The sequence below is a fragment of the Rhynchophorus ferrugineus genome, unplaced genomic scaffold, assembly GCF_030347505.1.
Source record: "Rhynchophorus ferrugineus isolate W39M unplaced genomic scaffold, kcgeb_rfMv2 rfM1, whole genome shotgun sequence".
NCBI lineage: Eukaryota > Metazoa > Arthropoda > Insecta > Coleoptera > Curculionidae > Rhynchophorus > Rhynchophorus ferrugineus.
The window spans coordinates 41,351,292-41,374,826 of NW_027472580.1; the positions used below are offsets into that span (position 1 = coordinate 41,351,292).

A 23,535-nucleotide genomic window follows, 5' to 3' on the forward strand; every position below is an offset into this window, starting at 1 on the left:
ATAATTTAAGATGAGTATATAATTAATTTAGGTTAACTGTAGAAAATTGTATTGTAGATTATAAAATAATAGTGTGCATAGATATGTGTGTAAATTTCGAGAGTATAGGCGAGAATTAGGTTAGAATTTATGAAAAGATTAATACTAACTGTTTCGAAGATATGGAAAATGCATTAGTGAGAATATAGTTATTAAATATTCTATAGAAAACAGGAATGAAGGGAAAAGAAGAACTAATGTAAAAAGGTAAATATGCTCTAAATATGAAACTAAAATGCTTTACTTGGATACACAATTGTTAGTCAGTTAGATTAGATTTCCAGAGAATACTACTGCATATAAGACCTTCTTAGAAATCTACCCCATAGGTGGTGTGGAAAGGAGTTCAATGTAAATATAATAAAACAACTCTAACCTACAATCTATTATGGCTGTTTCATTCACTGTAGTTTAAGTCCTTCAATAATATATGCATTAAATGTACTATAATTTTAAGATAAATTATATTTTATAAAGTTATTTTTATGTCATTGTGTTATTTCAATAGTACTTTGTGACGTCATAAATTTTGTTGACGTTCATTGGTTGTTTTATCGGAAGGACTATGGTTACTTATTTCAGTAAAAAGCATATTTCCTTGATTTTCTAAAAGAAAATGATGTATGGTATACATATACATGTAAAAATTTTATGTTTCAGAAATAGTTTCAGTAGATAACATTTTACTAACTATAAAATGTTTAAATCTTTTAATTAATAACTATCTATGTAATTTATACAATTTTTAACTTGACTATTTGATTTACTATTTGATCAGAGAAAGAAACAACATTTTTAAAATGAGAGATCCAATTCGCACAATTTTTAGCCTTATGCGTGGTATCTTCCAGCTTGTTTGGCGCAGTGGTCAAGGAGGCGGGACGGTCCTCCTATTGGTGCGATAGTCGCGAGATTGAATTATGTTGGTGCATGATAGTAAATTTATGTTTGTCATTATTTACAGTTGTCCAAAAGGAAAGAGTACAAAATTTGATAAGGAAAAATCATCCCAGTTACGTCAGTAAGCTCGGATGTCTTTTGGGATGATTTTTAAATTTGTTCACTCGCCAGTTGGATGGTTTAAGGTCCGCAGTTCGGAGTCTATATTGAGCAGTAGGTTCAGTCCAGATAAATCCTAATTGGTATAAACGAGACTTTAAAAGGTCTGTTTAATATCTTTAAACCGTCCACCTGCCTTCTGCATATTGTTATTTCAATAATGCGTTAATATTAACAAAGTGCATATGTGAGTTTAGTGTTATTTTCCAAATATAGTAAGAAGTATTTGATATTATATTTACGCGCTGCCTTGGCAGAATTAAATTATATGTTAGCTCAGAACGTGTATACTCTACACTTGCATACTAATTGTAAATATCAACAATATCGCCATAAATAAGCTTCATTAATACAATATTTCCACGTTACATGCTATACTTATTTTTCCTGATAATTTAGAAACATAAGATTGGATGCATAAGAAGAGAGAAACTTTACCCACAGGTATATTTAATGTCGTCCTTTATCAAGATTAGTAGTAATGAAACTGATGAAAACTAAGGGAACTATGCTCCTAATGTACTGACATTATGAATAGTGCACCAGAACAAACTGTGGTTTGGTTAAATTTTAAAAAATATTCCGGTAGGTATGTTTTAACAGTAAAATTGGTCCATTCTGGAGCAAAAGTAAAAAATCGGACCATGTATTATGCCTGGACAATGATGTGGCCCAGTAGATATTATATCGTAGAAACATTTTCAAAACAAATCTTAATTTATTGATTTGAATTCAAACATCATATAAGTATTATATAAACTAATATTTCTCTCGCTCTGTGTCATAATAAAAACATATATCGTTTCGAACGACAATTATAACTCAAATATAGAGTACACTGTTGACAATTACGATGGGAACGTATTGCTTTTTAAACGTGTTTGCGTTCCATAATTAAATTTACAATGACACATATTTGAGACAGAAATGCATGTAAATCTTTGGTTTGAATATAAACTGGCAAATATTTGTTTCGGTGCTATTTATTATTTTCAATTCAGTCGACTTATAAAAAAATTGATTACATTTATTGTTCTACTTGTACGAATATAAAATTAATTTTTTTTTAATTGAAAATAATACGTGCAATTCGAGGAAATTAGTAAGCCTTTTAACAAATAATAGAAACCTTTTTGGTTAAATAAACATGTATTTTTATTATCAGCATTGGTTCAATTTCTTTGGAAAACAGAAAAATTTGATAGAATAATTAGTCTTTCAGAGAGGTGGGAGAGCCTGTGCCTTTTAGTGCTTCTCGGTAAATTTGAGGGATTAATTCAATTATTTTATTAAATAAACGATAATTATCTATAAATCATTTACTATGACTTTATTTTACCAAATGTTGTATACCAATTGAAATCATCTATCTTCAATTTCAGTTAGAAGTTTTATCAATAGATCTGTAAAAAAAGTTTTATTGTTGTTCCTGGAGCCATTAAGGTTTCGAAATTTCCAAAGTTAAAGGAAGTTGTCTTCAGCATTTGATACTATTACACTGCTTAGGATATTAAGATATTAAATATTATGGTTGAATAGATAGGTAGATACATGCATTACAAAGCCAGCAGAATATTGGACATTCAAGTTTGATCAAAATTATAATTTAAAGTTAATACCTTAGTCACAATAGATATAAAATATAAAAATACATAACTTTACAAAAAAAAAACAAAACAAAATACAAAATATAATTATAAAAATAGAAAATATTACGAAGTAAGCTAAAATATATAACGCATTACGCTCTTGCTTATAAATTAATGTAAAAATTCATGTCCAAAGTGGGATTCAATTAAAAGTAATTTTAATTGAAATAAAAATTTCGCTGAAATTTATGACCTTGTTATAAATTCCGGCGAATACATTTCTTTACTTAATTATGTAAAATATAATGAGATAGTTTTAACATGAAAGTAGATTTTGGGGGATTATTATAATTATATTAAAATTAAATATAAAAATCCAATCTAGAGTGTCTAAAGTGAATTAATGGATGAAGGTTTATAAAAGCTTAAACGCGATTTTCAGTATAATTATGTGTAACTTAAGATACAAATTTAAATTTTTTTTATATATATTTTAAAGTCTCCTTTTACCAACTATGGATTAATCTGGACTGGGTCTAAAGTTTAATGTGGGCTCCGAACCACGGTCCTCAGCATTAAGCCTACCGACTGGCGAGTGAGCAAGTTTAGGAATCATCCCAGAAGACATCCGGTCTTACCCAGCCTGGTTACTGGCGTGACTGGGATCATTTTCCTTCTCGGATTTTACACTTTTACCTAGAACATTCACAAATTTTAAACAATGAAAAACATAAATTTACGACATGCCCCAGCAGGATTCGAACACGCGGATATCGCAACAGTAGGAGGATCGTCCCATCGCCTTTACCACTGCGCCATCAAGCCGGCTTTTAAATATTTTTAATGATTTTTGCTCTGATTTGAAGAATTACTCTGAATCTGAAGAGTTACTATGAAAAATGTGTGCTACTTTTTTAAATCTTTTAGGAAATTTACAGATTTCATTTCGAAAGAACGATATATCTTTTAAGGATACTTTGATACCATTGATTAATTTTTTATATCTTCGTAAGAAGTAATGCGCTGCTCAGAGAGGTTACTCGTATGTCGAGACAAGTAGTAAGTAGGAGAAATAAAGTCTGGAAATAATATACGGAGTCCAATATATCCCATTTTAAAATTTTCACAGGTTTTGCAACATGTGGATGTCATACTGAATAATAACTTTGTTGTGTCTTTGCTCGTATTCCAACCATTTCTTGCTCAGTGCTTGGTTTACGTATAACAATTGTACTCGATAGCGATCTTCATTAATAGTTTCATTAGGGTCTGGCTGCCATAGCATACCATACAAATCTAATGCCACCAAATACATAGTACTAGCTGAAGCCGTTAATATTCAGCACTTCTGTTGATGCTGACCTTTTCTATTTTGCCATTGAAACAGCATTTCACATACGACGAAACGCATTTGAATATTTCTTGGCTTCAATTCGTACTGCGCAAAATAGCATTCCTATGTTCACAGTCCTCAACACATCTCAAAGTCGCATCTCCAAAATGTTTTAGCTCCCCAGACCACCATTTGCTTTTTTTGTCGAAATAGCTTTTTCTTAAATGTCAAAATCAATTTTTGCATGCTGAAAGCGATGTAGCATGGTTGCCATAAGTATCAAACAGCATTCCATGCCCTTCAGCTGTTTTTTCTGTCACACTAAAGTAAAAAATTAAAACTTATCACAATTGCTATTTACTCTGTACAAATTCAAATATTTTTGATGTACTGAAAACTTTTTCTCCACACTCCAAAGCCTATTAGTGGGGTTTCAATATGTGGTTACAAATAGAGTCGTTGCTGTAAATACTCAGTAACTTTTATTAACCTGGGTTTATCTAGATTCTACTAGATCTACTGTTTAATGACTACTCTGAACCAGACCAGTGGTTAGTGGTAAGCATTAAACCTACTAATTTGCCAGTGATCAAGTTAGAAAGCATCACAGAATATATCCGGTCTTACCCAGCATGGTTACTAGAATGACTGGGATGATTGCTCCTTGACGGATTTTACGCTGTTACCTAGAGACATTTGCAATAACATCCACAAACATAAAGTACATACCTATGATCTGTGAGATTCGAACCTGTGAAAATTCTACCTTAACCAAATACCAAGCCGGTATCTATATCCCCTGATTGGATAGAAAGTAGTAGTGAGAGGCTAGAGCATTACATATAATTGAATAAAACAGGAAAGCGATAAAATATATTCTAGGTGTTTACAGTTATTTTATTTCAAAATCTATAACTATTAAAAATAAAATTATGAATTTAAATGGAAATTGGAAACGGAAAAACCGTAGAAGAATATTTCGGTAAACCTTTTACATACCATAACCCTAATTTGGAGATGAAAGGAGACGCAAGGTAGATTGAGATCGAAATTGCAGCAATAATTTTTTTTTCGATATAATGCCTATACAAGTACTGTTAAGAAGACACGCCAAAGCGTAAACACCAAAGCTAGCAATTTATTGAATTTTTCATCGTTATACTAATCTTTTCAATATTGTTATAATATGAGTTCATTAATTGATATATTTTACTATTAACATAAGAAATTCATAATCAATAATTACGTATATAATTAGCTAAATCAGCTAAAAATAGAAACCAAACTTTTCGTGATATTTGGGGGTCTGCAGATTAATACCAATATCGGAAATTAACAACCGGCCTATCGCTACTAAAAATTAATTAACATGAAATCTGCGAACCATACGTTTATTTACAGCTTTAATTAAAATTAGATATTTCGTTTGAAGTATCCAGAAACCGCTACAATTAAAACTATCAATCAAAGGGTAATTAAAATCAAACTTTAATATAACAATTTCGATTGATTGTGTAGCCCATTGTTAATTGCCTATACCCTTCGGTATAAATTATATGTCGCTAATGGATTTTGTTGTTTACAACATCGGCAGTGGAATAGAGTTTGACTTTTTTTTTGTCATCGTTTGTAATTTCTGAAATATTTGTTTTCGATTTAGTAAATTCAGTTGTATCCAACATAATATTTTTCCTAAACATTAAAAAAGATATTATTTAATTTTTAAATGGTTTGTCCTTGTTATAATATTAACAGGGTTGACTAGGAGAATATTAACAAATTAAGGTCAGTTTCAGTTGTAAGTTTTTATTTTAAATCGTATTAATAAGATGCACTATTACTTTGTATTAAAAGAAATGATCACTACAAAAAGTAAACAAAATATCTATCTTTAGGTTTCAGATTTCCCTGATCATTACTCAAATATTTGACTCCATATTGTTTGACTAAAACTAGTCAATGTTTCGCAATTATTGCAGATGTCATTATCTTCAACAGTAAAATCATAAAATGACCTACGAAGTGAGTAATAAGATCCGATTCCATTACAACCAAAGGCATTTGTGGCAGTTATCTCGCTTCCGCAAGGAACAACAGACCGAATTATTAGATTACTGTGGAAATACGATACACATAAAGATGATAATAAGTCTATAAGTCTAAAATATTTTAAAATAGAATTTATTATAATGTTGTAGTGTATCTTGAGACTTGAGTTTTTGATAAAAGCATACCAAAGGCGACATATTTTAGGTCGGTTATTTTTCAGGCAATTTTAATTTAGCTACTTGCCAAACCAAACCTATACTCAATAATAGTCTCATTAGTTGATATGAAAATCGTCTATTTTGATCAATATCGATTGAAAATTAAAGTTTGTCCAAAATTAAAGGCATTTATAACTAATCTATAAATACAGCAATTTCAGTCAACTCTTCACAATCAAGATCAAATTTTCACATAATTCTTTCATACCCTTTACTTCTGCTTCTGCCACTAATATCTTAAGCTTGTAGTTTTAACTCAAGCACTCTGAAACAAAAATTATATAATTGGAAATTTGTAGCCGATATCAAAACCTTCCACAACAATGTTTTGTGGCTCATAGCTTTTTCTGAAGAAAGGTTTACGTGGTTGTCTATTTATATTTTGAACCTTGGCAATATTAGGTGTTGTTAAGCTCCATCTGAAATTTCCACTTGGAAGTTTGACTTCTATAACTGTAACCATCTTCAGAAAGTTTGGTCGTTTGCGAATAACTTGTGTTGTCATATTGTACTTCGACTTTTGACAATCAACTGAAGTCAATTTTAACCCAAAATAAATTTTTGTGTCAGAAAACGTTGATGCTCTGCGGGAAATAATATTCGAAGATCGTCATGTGACTTATCGCGATAATTAGTAAGTCATCTTTGAGCATTAGTCTGACCACCATCAATAAGATATGGTCAAGTAGTGCAAATAAATGGTTAATGAAATACAATTGCAGATCATCTAAATATTTATATAACATTTACACGACGATTTAAGTGACGAATCTTGGATAAATGCGTATAACTCTCAAACAAAACTACAATCCAATGTACGGGTCCTCAAAGATGAGCCATATCCGACAAAAGTTATTGGTGCGTGAGACACTTAAAAAAAGCCGCAACAAAGGGTAATTTATCATCATGACAATGTGTCTATTTAACTATCTATTTATCTAGCCAGAAAGTTGAATTATCTAATCATGCTCAATACAGCTCTGATTTGGCACCAACTTGATATTTTTTCCCGCATATCAACAATAAATTGAGTGGTCAAAGTTCTCTGGCGCCTTAAGAAGCCGTTGATACATTCGAAAATCATGTTTTTGAGATAAGTCAGTCAAAGTGGAAACATTTTTATGAAGAATGATTCAGGACTATATAAAATGTATTGACTATAATGGAGAATACTTCGAAAAACATTACATTAAACAAAAATCAAAACATTAAAGCAATTTTCGTTAATAAATTACTGTTTTAAAGAAAAAAATAGGATCAAAATATAAAGTATTTTATGTCGCCCAGAGTCATTCAGCAATGAAGTCAAATACGAAGGTCGAGATTCAAAAATAATTAGCTTGAATTTGCAAAATAAATCGTCCAAAGTAAATTATGGTTCATTGACCGTCCAAGTCAAATGACATATTTTTTATATCTAGAATTACGGCATGTAACGTCAACAGAATTGCTCAATATTTACGTTACATTCTCTAAATGTATTTGCCGTAGTAACGAAATAAAAAATGGTGTATAACATACAGACAGGCATGCAAATACACCACGTTCGATTTTGTCGAACAACTTTTCAGTATGTATCATAAACTGTGATATGCTAGTGCTCGGAAAATATCAGTTTCGATGTCCCAATATTGGAGAATGCATTTTTCGAACAAACTCAATTTTAGATTCGAGCATCTACCGTTACGGCCGATCGGAAAGCCAATAAAATACAATCTGAAATTTCAATAAAAATGTTAAATATGTTGGGAATTATTGTGGAAATGTGTACGATTACTTACGCAAGAAGGCGGAAGTAAAATACTATTTAAACTGACAATTTTCGACGAATAAGCAAATAAAGCCTGTTAATAAATAGTAATAAATAGTATAATTATTGAGACTATGAATATAAATAAATTATATATAATTATTTAATAAAAAAATATATATACAAAGTATTAAAGTATATATATATATATAATTATTTTATAATATAAATTTGAAAATCATGTTTAACATTTCTTCAGAATTAATTTTTGCACTTACTTTTACTATAATTTTTTGATAACAAATTTTTATTTGTGCTTACAACACCATTTAGTTCCTTGTTAATTATTTTTTAACCGACTTCATCAAATGAGGAGGTTTTATGTTCGACTATATATATATATCTATATATATATATGTATATATATATATATATATATATATATATATATATATATATATATATATATATATATATATATATATATAAATAGCAGTCAATTCAAAATAGCAGTGACATAAGTATCAATATGTGTCTGTCTAAAGTTGTAAATTTGTTTTACAGTTGGACAATATTCTCCTTATCATTTAATTTTTTTTTAAAAGAGACAGAATGCTGTTAGAGAAGTTCGAACATGTAACGGAATGAGCATGCAAAAGTTGTCTGTTTGCCAAACGTCTGGAAATTCTTCAAAATATTATAAATACGGGTTATAAACCGGCAAATGATGTTTTAACTCTTTGTTTTAATCAATTTGAAATCGTTGCAGTTTTTATTGAAATGTTTTTTGCGCCTTGCAGCTGCACTGTATATTAGTACGGACACAGTCACTAAAATATCTCAAAAATAAAAAACAACGTGTTTATGCGAAACAGGTAACGAATCGAGATCAGCTTGGTGTTTCAGAGATCAAATATACGACATGTATAAAACAGAAAGTAGATTTTTAAATCGAAACTATTTCAAACTCTTTCGAGGAATTAACTATTTCCAATTATTATTTGGTAAATATAAATGAAATATCTAATAGGTTTTTATGTCTTTTATTTTAATTTACTCTTTTAGAAATAAGCCTGAGAAAAGATACATAGTAGATTAGATTACTGAATGCTATAGCTACAGAGTATTACCTCTTTCTCCCTATCACTACATTTTAAATACAATTGAGTTGATACGGGGTATTGCAAAGAATTACTAATGGATATTCAGGTCGAGGAGGATATTCAAACCTGAAATGTCTGGATTTATGGAAAGAAGCATTGTTGAAAATAGTACCTTCGGTTTGTGTGAGCTCGATCAGACATATTGAAGAAAAAATTGAGAAATAGTAGAATCTTGAGCAAGTTTTGATAGATTGGAAATAGACTGAAAGTGACAGTGATTGAATAAAACCTTATGAATGTTGGTTTATGATTCAATGCTGACGATTACCAAGACAGAGTGATGAAAGAGGAAACCACTAAAGGTCAGTATACAATTAATATACTTTAATTGTAGGGAATTGTATTACAGAGTTTGAAAGCTTTATGAGCATGTGTGTTATTGTTCAGAATATATATGAACATTTGGTTAACATGTATTAGGAGAGAAATACCACTAACTGTTTTGCAGATATGGCACATGCTTTAAGGATAATGCAGTGATTAAATGTAGTTTTATCCAGAAAGATGTATACAGATAGTACAAAAACATAGGACAAACTAAAGGGAAATATAGTAATATCATAATGACTTCACAAGGGTACATTGAATCGAAAGAAACAAGAACTAAGCGTAAAACATAAGATGCTGTCTACTGAAAGTAAAATACATTACTCAGATATACAATTGTTAATTATGTGGATTCAGGGGATACCACTAGATATAAAAACCCGCCTAGCACCCTACCGATACAAGTGTGAAAAAAAGCTCAATGTATATATAATAAAACTACACTAACCTATACATTATTGTGGCTGTAAAATTAACTGTAGTTTTAAGTTCTTCGATAATAAATGCATTTGATGTACTATAATGTTCAAATAAAACTTTGTTCAATTATTTTATTTATATTAAAATTTTGATATATGTCGAAGGCAAAATGCACTAAAACTCAGAGTTGCTGCGGCAACATTGCGTCCTATTAACAGTTCTCCTGTGTCACTGCTATTTTGAATTATATATATATATATATATATATATATATATATATATATATATATATATATATTGAGCCAATCCGATATATAGTTTATCATATAGCATAATAAAACAGTCTATTTAAGTAATCAAAATGTATAATGGTGGGTACAGACCTGAGCGTTCGAGGCGAATTTTGTGAGAAAATTGAAAAAGCGTTTGAGCAGAATTCGTACCGAACAGGTTTCAAAATTGGTTCAAAGACCTAGAGCGCATGCACTTGCTTAGTTCCAATACTCGCGGGCATGATGATCAGCGCTTGACGACGAACAGAACGGTGTTCTAGGAGCTGCGGATCGGGTCAACAAATTTGAGCGAACGTGGGAAAAATTGGCGGGATTTTGAATGACATATGCGTGACAGGTTTTGGCTTCGAGAAAATAACCTTGTTTTTCCTTGTTTAAATTACAAGGATTATTATTATTATTATAAAGATATTTTTGAATGACAAATATGTGTTTAATAACTATTAATGTTTAATAATACATATAATTATATAAAACCTCATAAAAACATAAAAAGTTAAAATGTTTATATTTTACTTGCAAGAACATTGATCAAGAAAGCAAGAAATCTGAAATAATATCTAACTTTGATTTTTACCTTGCAAATGGTAATTACAAAAATACGTGTCATAAAAATATTAGTTGTTTTTCTTATTTTTTACAAAACTTGTCAAATGATATGGAAAAAGTATTTCGCAACTGGTGAGAGAAAAGTCGTTTAATAATAATCTCATTTAAAATAATTATTAACAACATAAACAATTAAGTATGCTAAGGGTTGTTGGAATATTATTTTTCAATAATACAATAATGTCATATTACTACTAATTTTATTTAATTCATAGAACAGTGCAAGTATTTTCAAATGTAACGAACACATCAACATAAAAAACTTAAACCCCTTAATTGCACTATACTGAACAATCGGATTCTTTCCAAAAAGATTACCATATTTTGGGCCTAAAATATAAAGTAAAACTCATTGAATACAGTAGTCTTAGAAAAGAGTCACTTTCCTATGTTATTCTTTAGACAGCAGCTGTCATATCGTTGTGGTATTAAGGTGTTATTCCTTAATTTTTTCCAAGATATATCTCAAATGTGCTTCTTAACAAGTTTATTTATTACCTTATAATTTGAAAATACTAGCATAATATCCTCTTATAAGGAGTGTGGCTCTTCCATCCAAATCATTTTGTACTGGTCAGCTTTTAATATTAATTTTTTTCATATCAATTAGCCGTTGTGCCTGAGATAATATAAACGCACAGTTAACAAATATATCACCCTCAAAATACTAATAAAATTTCTAGAATATAATCATAGACCATGCAGTAAATACAAATTCATACCTGTATATATATTTCTTGTCCTCAGTCCTTGACGGATGAATGGCCTGATTACACAGGTAATATTCTTAATTTATGGTTTTATTATGTCTACCTCATATTTAAATTTCCACACATACATTCCTTGTTTTTAGGACAGAATATATGTTCTCATGATTTTGGATTATGTCGTAATCGTTACAGAATTGTAAATGTTTGAAATCTTTTCAGGAATCTATAAATAGATTACTAAAGTCGTATAAACATAAAAGTTTTATGACATATTCTTGCCATAATTTTCAAATGAGTTGAATTTCAATATTATTCGAATTTTTCTCCTTATCATAACTTTGTTTATTATATTACCGGCCGTTTTTACAATAATTTGATACTCTTTTAAAAACGCTCAGACGGCACATTATTTTAGCAGTGTTTAGCTTTGCAGGAAAAGAACACTACACATACCGTCGAAAAATGATTCACAAGACATTTTATTTTGGCATGCCATTGTGAAATGTATGGTTATAAACAAAAGAATACCCGCCTCCGATCCAAACGGTGAAATCCGTCAGATGATTTTTGTAGACCGAAACTTTCCGAGAGGCACCGAACGCGCCACCAGTAGATTTCTATCACCGCGAACGGAGATATATTCCCCAAATCCATGTCGAATATTCGCGCATGGTCTCGTGCAGACCCCGAACGTTAGTTTCGTTCATGTCACTCATCATAATGTTAGCACACCGCATTGTTGCCAAATAGATCAAACTATGCATAGCGCCAAAATAACGTTCTGCGCATTATAACCTCTAATTATTACCATTATATATTTTTTAGAATTTTATATATATACAAGTGCCAACTTAAACATCTGACCTGATACTGTTGAAAAAAGTGCTGAAAAGTGTAGTCACCTCTTGTCAGCGGCATATTTTATACGCACATTTTTTAGCAAACGCTATTTCAAGTGGAAATCACCAACAAGTTGAAATAAAATAAACACTTTCAATAGTCAACTTACTGAAGAGATTGTAATATTATTTAAGAACCTTGAGGCACGAGTTAATATATAAAAAACAAAAAATGTACTAGACGAAGTTGCTGTTTATTGCATACACATTATTAAAAAACTACTACAAACAAGAATGCACACTTAACAAACATAAACCAATTTTTCCGTGAATTTTCCCTTATACAATTTTATTTTCGCTGCATGATCGAACGCAGGATAAAATTAACTTGGGACATGTTTAGCATATTTATTGGAATATTGCAGAACGTGGGGAAATTTTTCAAATAAACGTCATAGGTTGATTTTTCGAACAATAGGCATCCGAGTTACAAATTGTTCGATAGAGAACCCTAATAGAGTTTCGGTGTATCAAGCCGAATTGACATTGCTTATAATAAAAAAAAGACATATAGGTTGGTTTGGTTATCAGCTGATAATAATGGAGCTTTCAATTAGAAATATTTTTTTTTTAATAAATTAATGAACATAATTTCAGGATGTTTGAAAACCGAGGGTTTCTCTTGTAATACAACAATATCATTTGTTGTATTACAAGTATAAGTGTATTTAGATATAAATTTAATAGGTTAGATATATGACAATATAATGGTTCGTCATATATAATTATTCTTAAAATACAAACACTAACCAATGATATATATATTTCATATTATGGTCGATGAACTTTTGCCATTCTTCTGTCGAAACCACGAAACTACGAAAAATTGGACAAAATTAGAAAAAAATGGAAAAACAATTGAAAAAAAATTGGAGCATTGAAAGAGTTTTGTAGAGACTTGATTAAATGATTGATTATAGGGCGAATGTTTCAAAAACTCCTCTACCAACCTTTCTTACTTTTTTTCCGAATCTGTTAACAGTTTTCTACCATTTCTTCGACAGAAAACAACTTATGGAATTCGTCTGTTCGGCAATATCATTAATTAGCATCAACTGTTGACGGGCCAAGTTTAAGCACCTTAACCAGCAGCAGCTTATGGGCGTAATGGATCTTATGATGGTAACAATTTTGGCAATTTTTTCTTTCAGCTTGTACAATATAACAAAAAAGGTTTGACATTTTCCGAATTGTAACTCATTTGTTGGTCCCATAATCTATTTCCGGATCATGGTGGAATGCTGCTCGTTCCTGAATCACAGAAGCACTCTGCGAAATCGCTCAATTTCATTGTGTCGTATTCATTGTGTTGTGTTTGACGTACATTATGCTGTATCCTGTGCTATGTTAACCAATTCATTTCCAGTCATCCTCGAACGCAATTGCGATATATCAATACGACTGTCATTATATTATAGTAGATTCGTTGAAGAAGTATTACTAGAAATTTGACTGCTATTGAAAAACTGAAGTTGCTTTTTTCATAGCCTTAGAAATTTGAAAGTGTTTTCGGTTTTTGATAATAACCATTTTTTCTAAAAATGAGGATTTGTTAAACATTTTACACGAACGATCAGAATACAAAAATATAAATTTGATACGTAGTAAAATGCAAGATAAAATTGTGGAATTGTTAAACATCGATAAACAACCATTTTCAAATACTTTCAAACCTTATTGGAATTATATTAAAGCCACGAAATTGGTTGCTATATGAACTGAAGCTGAATGGCCTTAAAATATTTTTTGCATCTTCAAAATATGCGTTTAATGTTATAGAAAGAGACCGCTTTTGCCTTGTGTCATTTATTGATCGTAGTAAAATATGGAGAATCTAAAACGAAAAAAGACTCATGTAATAATTCTATAGCACATGAAAACCCTACCAAATGAGAAAAACTACATCGAAGGTCGTAGATAGCATGAGAACCACAGAAAATCACAATCACTGGAGAAAAGCCATATTTAGCGGAACCAATTTAGATATTAGTATTTTGTAGTGACGTTTATGCTCCCAGAATGATTGGAAAAATTCAACGCTTGCGGCAAACGCCATTTCTAATAACGCATTCATAACAATAAGATAACATTTATTTATATATGATGTTAATATACAACATTTAATTATGAAACCTTCTCTCGGGCTCTTTCTATTTTTTGAGTTTGAACTAAACAAATGAATTTTCAGTCTAAACTACCTTGAGTTTGAATATATTATCCACTCAAATAATATATTATAAGATAATTGTTAATTCTTCGGTCTTCAAATTCGCTTCAATTTTATAAAGTACAAGTAAGTTATTTCGTCCGACATTTTTCGTATATCATATTTTAATTCTCAGTCATTATAACTCGGTAGAACTTCGATGAGAATTAGATGATAATACAATTTTAGACAAGACATTTGGAAAATACCTGTTGAAAAATGTAAAATCTGACAGGGATAATTATGTCAGTCGTCCTAGTAACTAGTCTGTTTATCAACGGATTATCTCTAGTTTGGTCTCTCTAGTAGCTATATATCGCCAGCTAATCATGTTAAGCAGTAGGCCTATTCTAATTAAGGTTATCAGATAATAATGGTTATAATTAATTAAATTTAAACATAATCTACATAACTATCTTCTGTTTATTCAATATCGTCTATTTGTGTATTACATGAAATGACTGAAAATTATTTAAATAGATATTAAGTATTAAACTGAATTTGTCTGTTGAGTTACAACATATAGACTCATTAATCTATATGCTTTTATCCTCGGATATCCTCGATTGGTACAAGGTACAACAGATAGAACTGAACTCATTTAAAGTCTTCCATGTTTGTTTTAAAAAACAATTACAAAAAAAAACATTTTCATGTTTAAAATTACTCTATCGCTTTTTGGTTATATAACTATTATTTTTCTTTCAATGTCTTTATTAAATGCACACAAATGCAGTTGACGGTGATGTTCAGTGACAGTTTTATTCTCTTGGAGCATCATTGACGGAGGCATTTCATCACAAGGTTGGTCAGGGTATGTTTATCAGACGTTTCGATTTAATCACTTCTAAAAGGTTATGAACCGACAATATATTTAGAAAAATATCCATAATACATAAAATATCCGTAATACCATATATTTGGAATTAAGTACAACTATATGCTTTGCACCTAAAAGAAACTAATGACAAAGATTTAGCTTGAATAAGTGTATAATGCAATAAGGTACTGCCTGCTTTTTTAAGAATATTGCGCGAACGAAGGAGTGTGAGATTTGGCATAGATTAAGCTTATGACGAGAAATTTTACAACCAGACCGTGCTGCTAGCTCTTCCTTTTATACGGCACATTTACTTGTACGGTTTTTTGGATATATAATTATTAAAATATCAAAGCAAGAATTCAAGGAAAGTATGTTTCATATGAAAAGTGAGAAAAATATTTTTTAAATAGCTTGTTTAAATTTAGATAGTGTTTAAATTTTCGTTTTACTGTTAACTATACTATAGCGAAAAAAACCTAATACCTACACACCAGTTCCGGATTATTAACAAACATTCAATGCCTGAGCAGGTGCATAGAGTAACAAATATAGTTGAAAGAGCCTATGAAGGTAAAAAGCTATTTTAGCCATATTCTTAGATGTAGCACAATCCTTCGATAAGGTATGGCATGAGAGCCTTGTTCATAACTACAAAAAATGTTACTGAAACAATAGGCGGAATTATTAAAATCTTACATTACCGCTAGAATGTTTAGGGTCTACAACATAATAAGCTAAAGTGGTCGTACCAATTCTTTATCTATTCGACACATGTGATAACAAAAGTAAAATATCACGGTAGCTAAATTTGCTGATGACACTGCGATTTTTGTTGTTAGATAACGAAGAAGCCACGAAAATTACAAAAGGCAAATGACAATATACATAATTGGACCCAAGTAAATCTGTGCATGTGTACGTATAATATCACTGTACTGTATAATTAGGCCACAAAGGCCATTCACAATAAATAATACTTTATTTTCATATATCAAAAACGCCTAGTTTCTCAGAATGAATCTTGATGTAAAACTTCGCTGGAAAAAATATATAAAAATTAAGGGAAATAACTGGTGTTTAAATATAGAAAAATGTACTGGCTGATTGGAAGGAAATCACAATTATCAGTAAATAAAAATTTGCTATTATACAAGCAAGAATTGAAATCTAAATGGACATAGGAAATTCACTTATGTGGATGAAAAGTAACATAAATACAAGTTTTCCAGAACAAAGCTTTGAGGGTATACCCAGATTCAACAGGACTGATTAGTTACAGCGAGACTTTCAGATTCCGACTGTCACTCAGGAAATCTAGATAATCCTAAGGAGAGACTACATTCTTATATCAATATATAAATGTTACAATCTTTGGATAATACCAGAACAAGACACCGACTCAATAGTATCAAACCATTTGATATTTTGTAGTATAGTTTAGTGAGATGTTATGATGATTAAATAGCAAAACAGCAGTGTTAATACATAAAAATTATTACATCAGATACTAACATGGAGCCGATGGGTCTTTCCAACTATATATCAAAATATAGGTTATTGTAAAGACAATTTTAATGTGCAACCACTCAGCAACGACTAGTAATAAGGCAATAAAAAATAATAAAAACAATCTTTAATTATTCTAGTATTGTTTCAACTATGAATTAGTAAAGGAAAGTTTAGTTAAAAAAATATTAAATATAATATGATCATAAAAGCTAAAATATTTTATATTATTAGTACGGAAAACAAAGGAATGTTTTCGTTTCGTTGAAAGGTATATTAAAATGCGAAAGAATCATTTCAAACAAGAATCTTTGTTTAAAATATATTTCCTCGACCACTTGCACTTCCATAAACAGCATTTTCACGTTCATAATATAAAAATTAAACAATCCAACTTGAATTTTAAACATATTGGAAAACCCAGGACAGCAGAGAAAAATATTATACTTGCCTAGGAAATTATAATCGATATGACCATTATTATATTTATAGGTAATTGTAAAGGTTCTTTTAAAAGTTTTAAATTTTTTCTGTGTATTTTGTTGAAATTAATTTCAAATTCACTTTGTTTGGTCAAAGATTGTGATATATTGTTTGTACATTAGATGGAAAATATGACAGATTAAAGGATGACAATTTATGAGTCTATATGTTTGAAATATTAGGGAAAAAGTAAAGGAAATAACCACGTATTTTAATTAAAAATATTTGTAAAATAAAATAAATGAATAAATAAAAGGAAAATAATATTTGGTAATTATTCTGAATTTAGATAAATTTCAAATTACTGATATTGATGAATAATGTTGCGGAATTATGTTGATATATACAAAAAATTACTGTTAAGAGAGTGATTAAAAACGAGAGTTAGTGGTTGTGACTATTATTTCCAAAATACTTCAAAATTTAACCGCCAGATTCTCTATAAATATTAATATTTTTAAAATTCATTAACAATATTCCGTATAATATGGTTTTAAAAAGTCGGGATATATATATTTATATAGGTATATTTTTGTATTTATTATTTATTTATATAAATACATGAGTTTTATTATTATGCCTTTCTATTTTAAAGAGAATTCGAGAAGTCTCGCCTAAAATTTATTATTTAAAGGATGTTTTTTAAGAGTTTGATTGATATTAGCTGATATATTAAATAATTTAAGTTGAATGAATTACGATTCAATTTAGACCACTGGATGATAAATTTCGAAGGAATATTATGGTTTGTTCCACAAAATTTATCTTGCTGAAATATTAATAGAACTACTAGCGGAAATTGTAAATAATGTTACTTACCATTTTCTGCATAAATTACACGAAACGTGTCCGAATGTAGATGTCCAAAGAACTGGCCAACAATAATTGAATGGTATTTTCTCACCATTTTCAAATACCTCTGATTGTGATAGTCTTTATACATTATGTGACTAGGAGTGGACAAACCCTTGTGTCTCTCATCAGATCCTGGCGGTATATGTCCAACCAGATAAACCTGAAATATATTTGAAAATGTTAATAAAAACATCTCTATTCGTGTTTATGTAAATTTTTTGTATTTTTTTAACGAGAGTTCATAGCCAGAAAAATAATATTGCTCTAACTAAATTTTTAGAAATATTGAAATGACATATATACACTTTAGGCCTTAACAGACATATTCAAAACAGCGAAATAAGCAACCCCTCACTATCATTGCCAATACCGTCTACTTTATTTACTGTTACTTCTGACAATTTATTTTGCAACAAAAATAGGACGAAAAAAATATTCTACAGTTAATACTTTTAGTCATTTAGTTTGTTATACATTTTGTCGGTTGAAATATTATACTGAATGTTATATTTAAGAGTGACAAATAATAAAATTATTGCTGCGTCAAAAATATTCACTTCCAAACGGTAGGCTCCTAATTGGGCCTTCGTTAAAATTATGGTGATTAGATATTTAAAAGGTGTCCAATATTTCATTTCTCGAAAATTACTAAAATCTCAACTGATGTTCGTAAATTGTTTACCTTAAATGAATTAATTAGCTTAGATTCATTTTGTTTGTCTTTTTTTAAATCTTATTTAATGTATTTTTTGCATGATAACATTATGAGGCTTCTGTTTATTATTACTTGAAATAAGTTTCGCCATCGTAAATATTTGGAACTGATCAAGAAAGTATTTTAATTAACGAACTAAAACATATCTTATAGTTGGTAATATTTAAATTTCAAATTTTGAGCTACGTTCGGGTTAGGTCGGGACAAAACAGATGCTATGGCAAAACAATTTTAATTAAAAGCTGCAGACACGTAATATTCCCAAGTCTAAAAATCATAGAATAATTTACCATTCTCTTTGTCCAATGTGCTGCTTTTCTGATATTGATACTTGATTATTATGATATATTTTAGGGTGCTCTCAAGCGAGATTTGTGTGCAAATCTAAGGAATAATAAATTAATAATAATTTATATTATTCTTTTCTAGAAATAATATTTTAATAAATTTTGTAAAACTGGCTTAATTGGAAATTTGTGATTTAATTTTGAGAACATTGTATCACAGTTATTATAACTTTGAATTAGAATGTGTTATTGTCCATTGCTAGCCATAATAGAATTTCAATTTCATGACGTCAGAAGTTTTTTTTTAAGAAGGTTCAAAATTCGATTCTATTTTATGTCTATGGAAATGTTCAATTGAAATGATGTTGCTATATGATCATCATCAATACCAATATACAGTCTGCGCTTGGGGAGGGTTTCTATTTTCCTCCTATATGCTGTTTCTGGTTCCGTAGTAATAAATTAATTGAAAAGTTCCTGTCCTGACCCATAGATGGCACTACTAGAATTAAATCCATGTGTTTTTTTGGTTAGCTCTAGCCCTCAAAATACGGGTGTATACATTTGACAGCTGTCGGATCATTAGTTTGTGAATTATAGCATTTTGATTGAAGCAACTTTTGTTATTATGAAAAATATGGATAAAAAGCAATTTCGCGTGTTGATAAAATATTGATATTTGAAGGGAAAACATACAGTTGAAGTAGAAACTTGGCTTGATGCCGAGTTTTCGGACACTGCACCTGGAAAATTAACCATAAAGGGTTGGTATGCTAAGTTTAGACGTGGTGAAATGAGTACTGAAGACGGTGAACGCAGTGGACATCCAAAAGAGGTTGTTACCGACGAAAACATTAAATAAATCCACAAAATGTGTGTGAATGACCGTAAATTGAAACTGAATGAAATAGCAGACGCTCTATAGATATCAACTGAAGGTGTACATCATGTCATTCACGAATATTTGGATATGAGAAGGCTCTGTGCAAAGTGGGTGCAGTGCGAGCTCCCTTTTGACCAAAAACAATGACGAGTTGATGACTTGGAGCAGGGTTTGAAGATGATCAAGAGTAATAAACCCGAGTTTTTGCATCGACATGTGACAACGGATGAAACATGTTTCCATCATTTCACTCCGAAGGCCAATCGACAGTCATCCGAGTGAACTGCACACGATGAACCCGCTCCAAAGCGTGAGGAAACGCTACAGTCGGCTGGCAAGTTTATGGCGTCTGTATTTTGGGAAGCGCATGGAATAATATTCATTGACTACCTTGAAAAAGAAGGACCATCAACAGCAACTATTACATAGCGTTATTGGACTCTTTGAGGGACGAAATCGCCGAAAAACGGCCACATTTGAAGAAAAAGAAAGTGCTGCTTCAGCAAGACAATGCACCGTGTCACAAGTCAGTGAAAGCGATGGCAAAAATCCATGAATGAGGCTTCGAATTGCTTCCTCATCCACCGTATTCTTTAGATCTGACCTCCAGCGACTATTTCCTGTTCTCAGATCTCAAAAGAATTCTCGCTGAGAAGAACTTTTTGTCGAATAAAGAGGTGATCGACGAAACTGAGGCCTATTTTGATTATGTATACAAAAATGGTAACGAAAAGTTGGGGCATTTCAATCTCCGTCCTGATTTCGAACAATTTTACTATCCTATTTTTGAAATATATCTCAGTGAGTTTGTTCCATGTTTATTTTTCTGGAGCTGGTAGTTACGTCTTCCATCTAAAAAGACGGTTTTACAACAATGGCTCTACTAAAATGCAAACTATATTGTAAAGAATGTTCGAAGCATCAGCCAGTGAACGTAAAATTATCATCAGCGAATCCTAGATCGATCAAGTAAGTGTTTAATAATGAATTAAAAGCGATCTCATTTTCAATAATTTTCACAAATTTTTAACTACTACTATGTTGAAACTTAATGAAGAAGACATATCCTTACACTGGCTCGATTCTCATATTAATTCGAAAAATAGTTTTGTACTAGCCCACAGCTAATTAAATAAAATACTTTAATAATTAGGTCACGTTCAGCTTTGAAAGAGAGAGGCTGTTAATACAGTCAAAAAATGAAAGTCCCAGATTATCTTTATCTAATACATTGTTTCATAAACTGAGAGTGAGTAACTAAGAAAGTATTATTTTCACAATCCTAATTCAGTTAATACCCTGCTTGCTTTTCTTGGATTGTTACTTCGTGAGTTGTGAATTTTCATTTTTATAACTTTCATAATTATTTTTCCAACAGTGCATGGGAGGCTTATTCCACGGTATGCTTTATAATCTCCTTTTTTCATTTTTAAGTTGTAAAGTAATTGAAATAATGTTTCCCCAACTTTTCTGCTGTGACTTCCATTCCAGCAAGCTTAGCATACTTTAAGGATTTTAATGCTGCTCTTTTATTGATGGCTCGTTACCAGGAAATAAAGATAGAATAGAAAACAACGCTCAATCTATTGAGTATTTGGCAATACATATACACTTTTCAGGTGGTTACGGTATTCCAGTAGGCTTTTATGTCTATTTGTGTCTTTTGACTAAGATTTTGGTTTTCATTTTCCTGCCATCTTTGACATCTTCAATGTGGAATACCCGAATTACAATATTATATGTCACAAATTGTTTTGGGGATAATTATAGATAACAATGAGGCACTTGGTATGGAACGATATAACCTATTAAATACAAATAATCAACCAATTATCCGGTTAGAGGAAGTGCGAGAGTTCAAGTAACTGGGATCTGAAATACCTAGGATATATCTGTCGAATGAAAGGTAAACGAATCTTTTACAGGTTCTTCTAAAAAATTGACTTTTCGGCCGGAAGACACAATAAGCAACTCCGAACAAGACATGGATCAGTATCAGAGAATCAGAAAGCTAGACACGACCCAATGGTTCTAGGTTAGAATGCCTGTGGCTAATCAGCAGCATATTGGTTGAGAAGTGGACATTTTGTCTGAGAACCGGCAACGGATTGATGATAATGAAGATGATTAATAAATATTACGATTATTATTATAATTTACTAAACATTACGGCATTAAAACAGGCGGGCATGTATTTATGTACCAGCTTTAATACAATTTTGGCTAATTTTATATTTAAAAAATACCTTATAAATTTGATAATTAAAGGGCAGCAAAGGTCTTATCTAATTTTGTTATTTCTAATTAATGAAGCAACGTTCAAACGGAATAAAATATAAGCAATAAACGAACGACGACCTTCGAGTTTGTTCCGGAAGTTATGAAATATACATGCTAAAATGTTCTTGTTTAGTTGACAATTACAAAAAATATTCTATTTGTAATATTACCATATATTTATAATTGAAACGTAACTCGATGTCTTTGTCTTCTTTACATAAAATAACAGTTTTCCATTGTATTATTGGATTATTCAGTGCATATAGACATATTTTCGACACGCATTACTTTTATTCTTTGATATCGACAAACTTGCTGGCAAAGTATACTATCATAGTGCTGCAATATCGATATTTGAAAAAAGTTTGACGAAAATGGATTGGATGTCATATTAGGCGACATCCAATTAATCCAACTATTTCGAATTTTATAAGATCCATTTAGAATCGTTTTAACATTACGATTTTATTTCATGACAAAAATTAAGAGTATTATGCGGCAGACGATGAAAAGTGAATCAATTACGACAATGTCAACTGTAAAACTAATTGGGTTAGTACAAGAGTTCACAACGATATATACACATCGACACCGAAGCTAAATATTCATGGCCATAAAATATAATTCTGCATATGGTGGTATCAGCAGGAGTAGTGCTATACAAGCTGCTAAATTCGAATAAATGTAGATGTTTACTGACTTTTGATTAATGTGTTGATATTATACCTAAATTAAAAAGTTATACCAGCAGGTAAGCACCTAATTTGTCCAACTACAAGTTGTCGACATATTTGAAATAATAATATTATTGGCAATTAATGCTTGTAACTTCACTCCACATATTTACTGTTGACCGGTCTCCAATTGGAATGTTAAAATGATCATCAGCAGTTAGTTTCAATTCTTGTTTTATTTTCATCATTTCCTTTCTGTGTAACAGTTACTAGTGATCGCCCTGTGGTCAAATTTCTATGGTCGAATGTATTAAATAAATCTTGTTTCTCTGACAATAGTGTAAAGGGACTAATTTTAAAGTGAC

The 23,535-nt window shown here is 30.5% G+C and overlaps 1 protein-coding gene across 1 annotated transcript in view; it reads right to left on the bottom strand.

The window, feature by feature from the left end:
* Positions 1-23,535, bottom strand: part of LOC143197466 (acid sphingomyelinase-like phosphodiesterase 3b) — a 449,763-nt gene that overhangs the window by 36,539 nt on the left and 389,689 nt on the right. Inside the window, exon 6 of the mRNA XM_076405998.1 lies at positions 18,296-18,491. Within this exon, the coding sequence (XP_076262113.1) occupies positions 18,296-18,491 (196 nt within the window). The remainder of the gene's footprint in view (positions 1-18,295; positions 18,492-23,535) is intronic.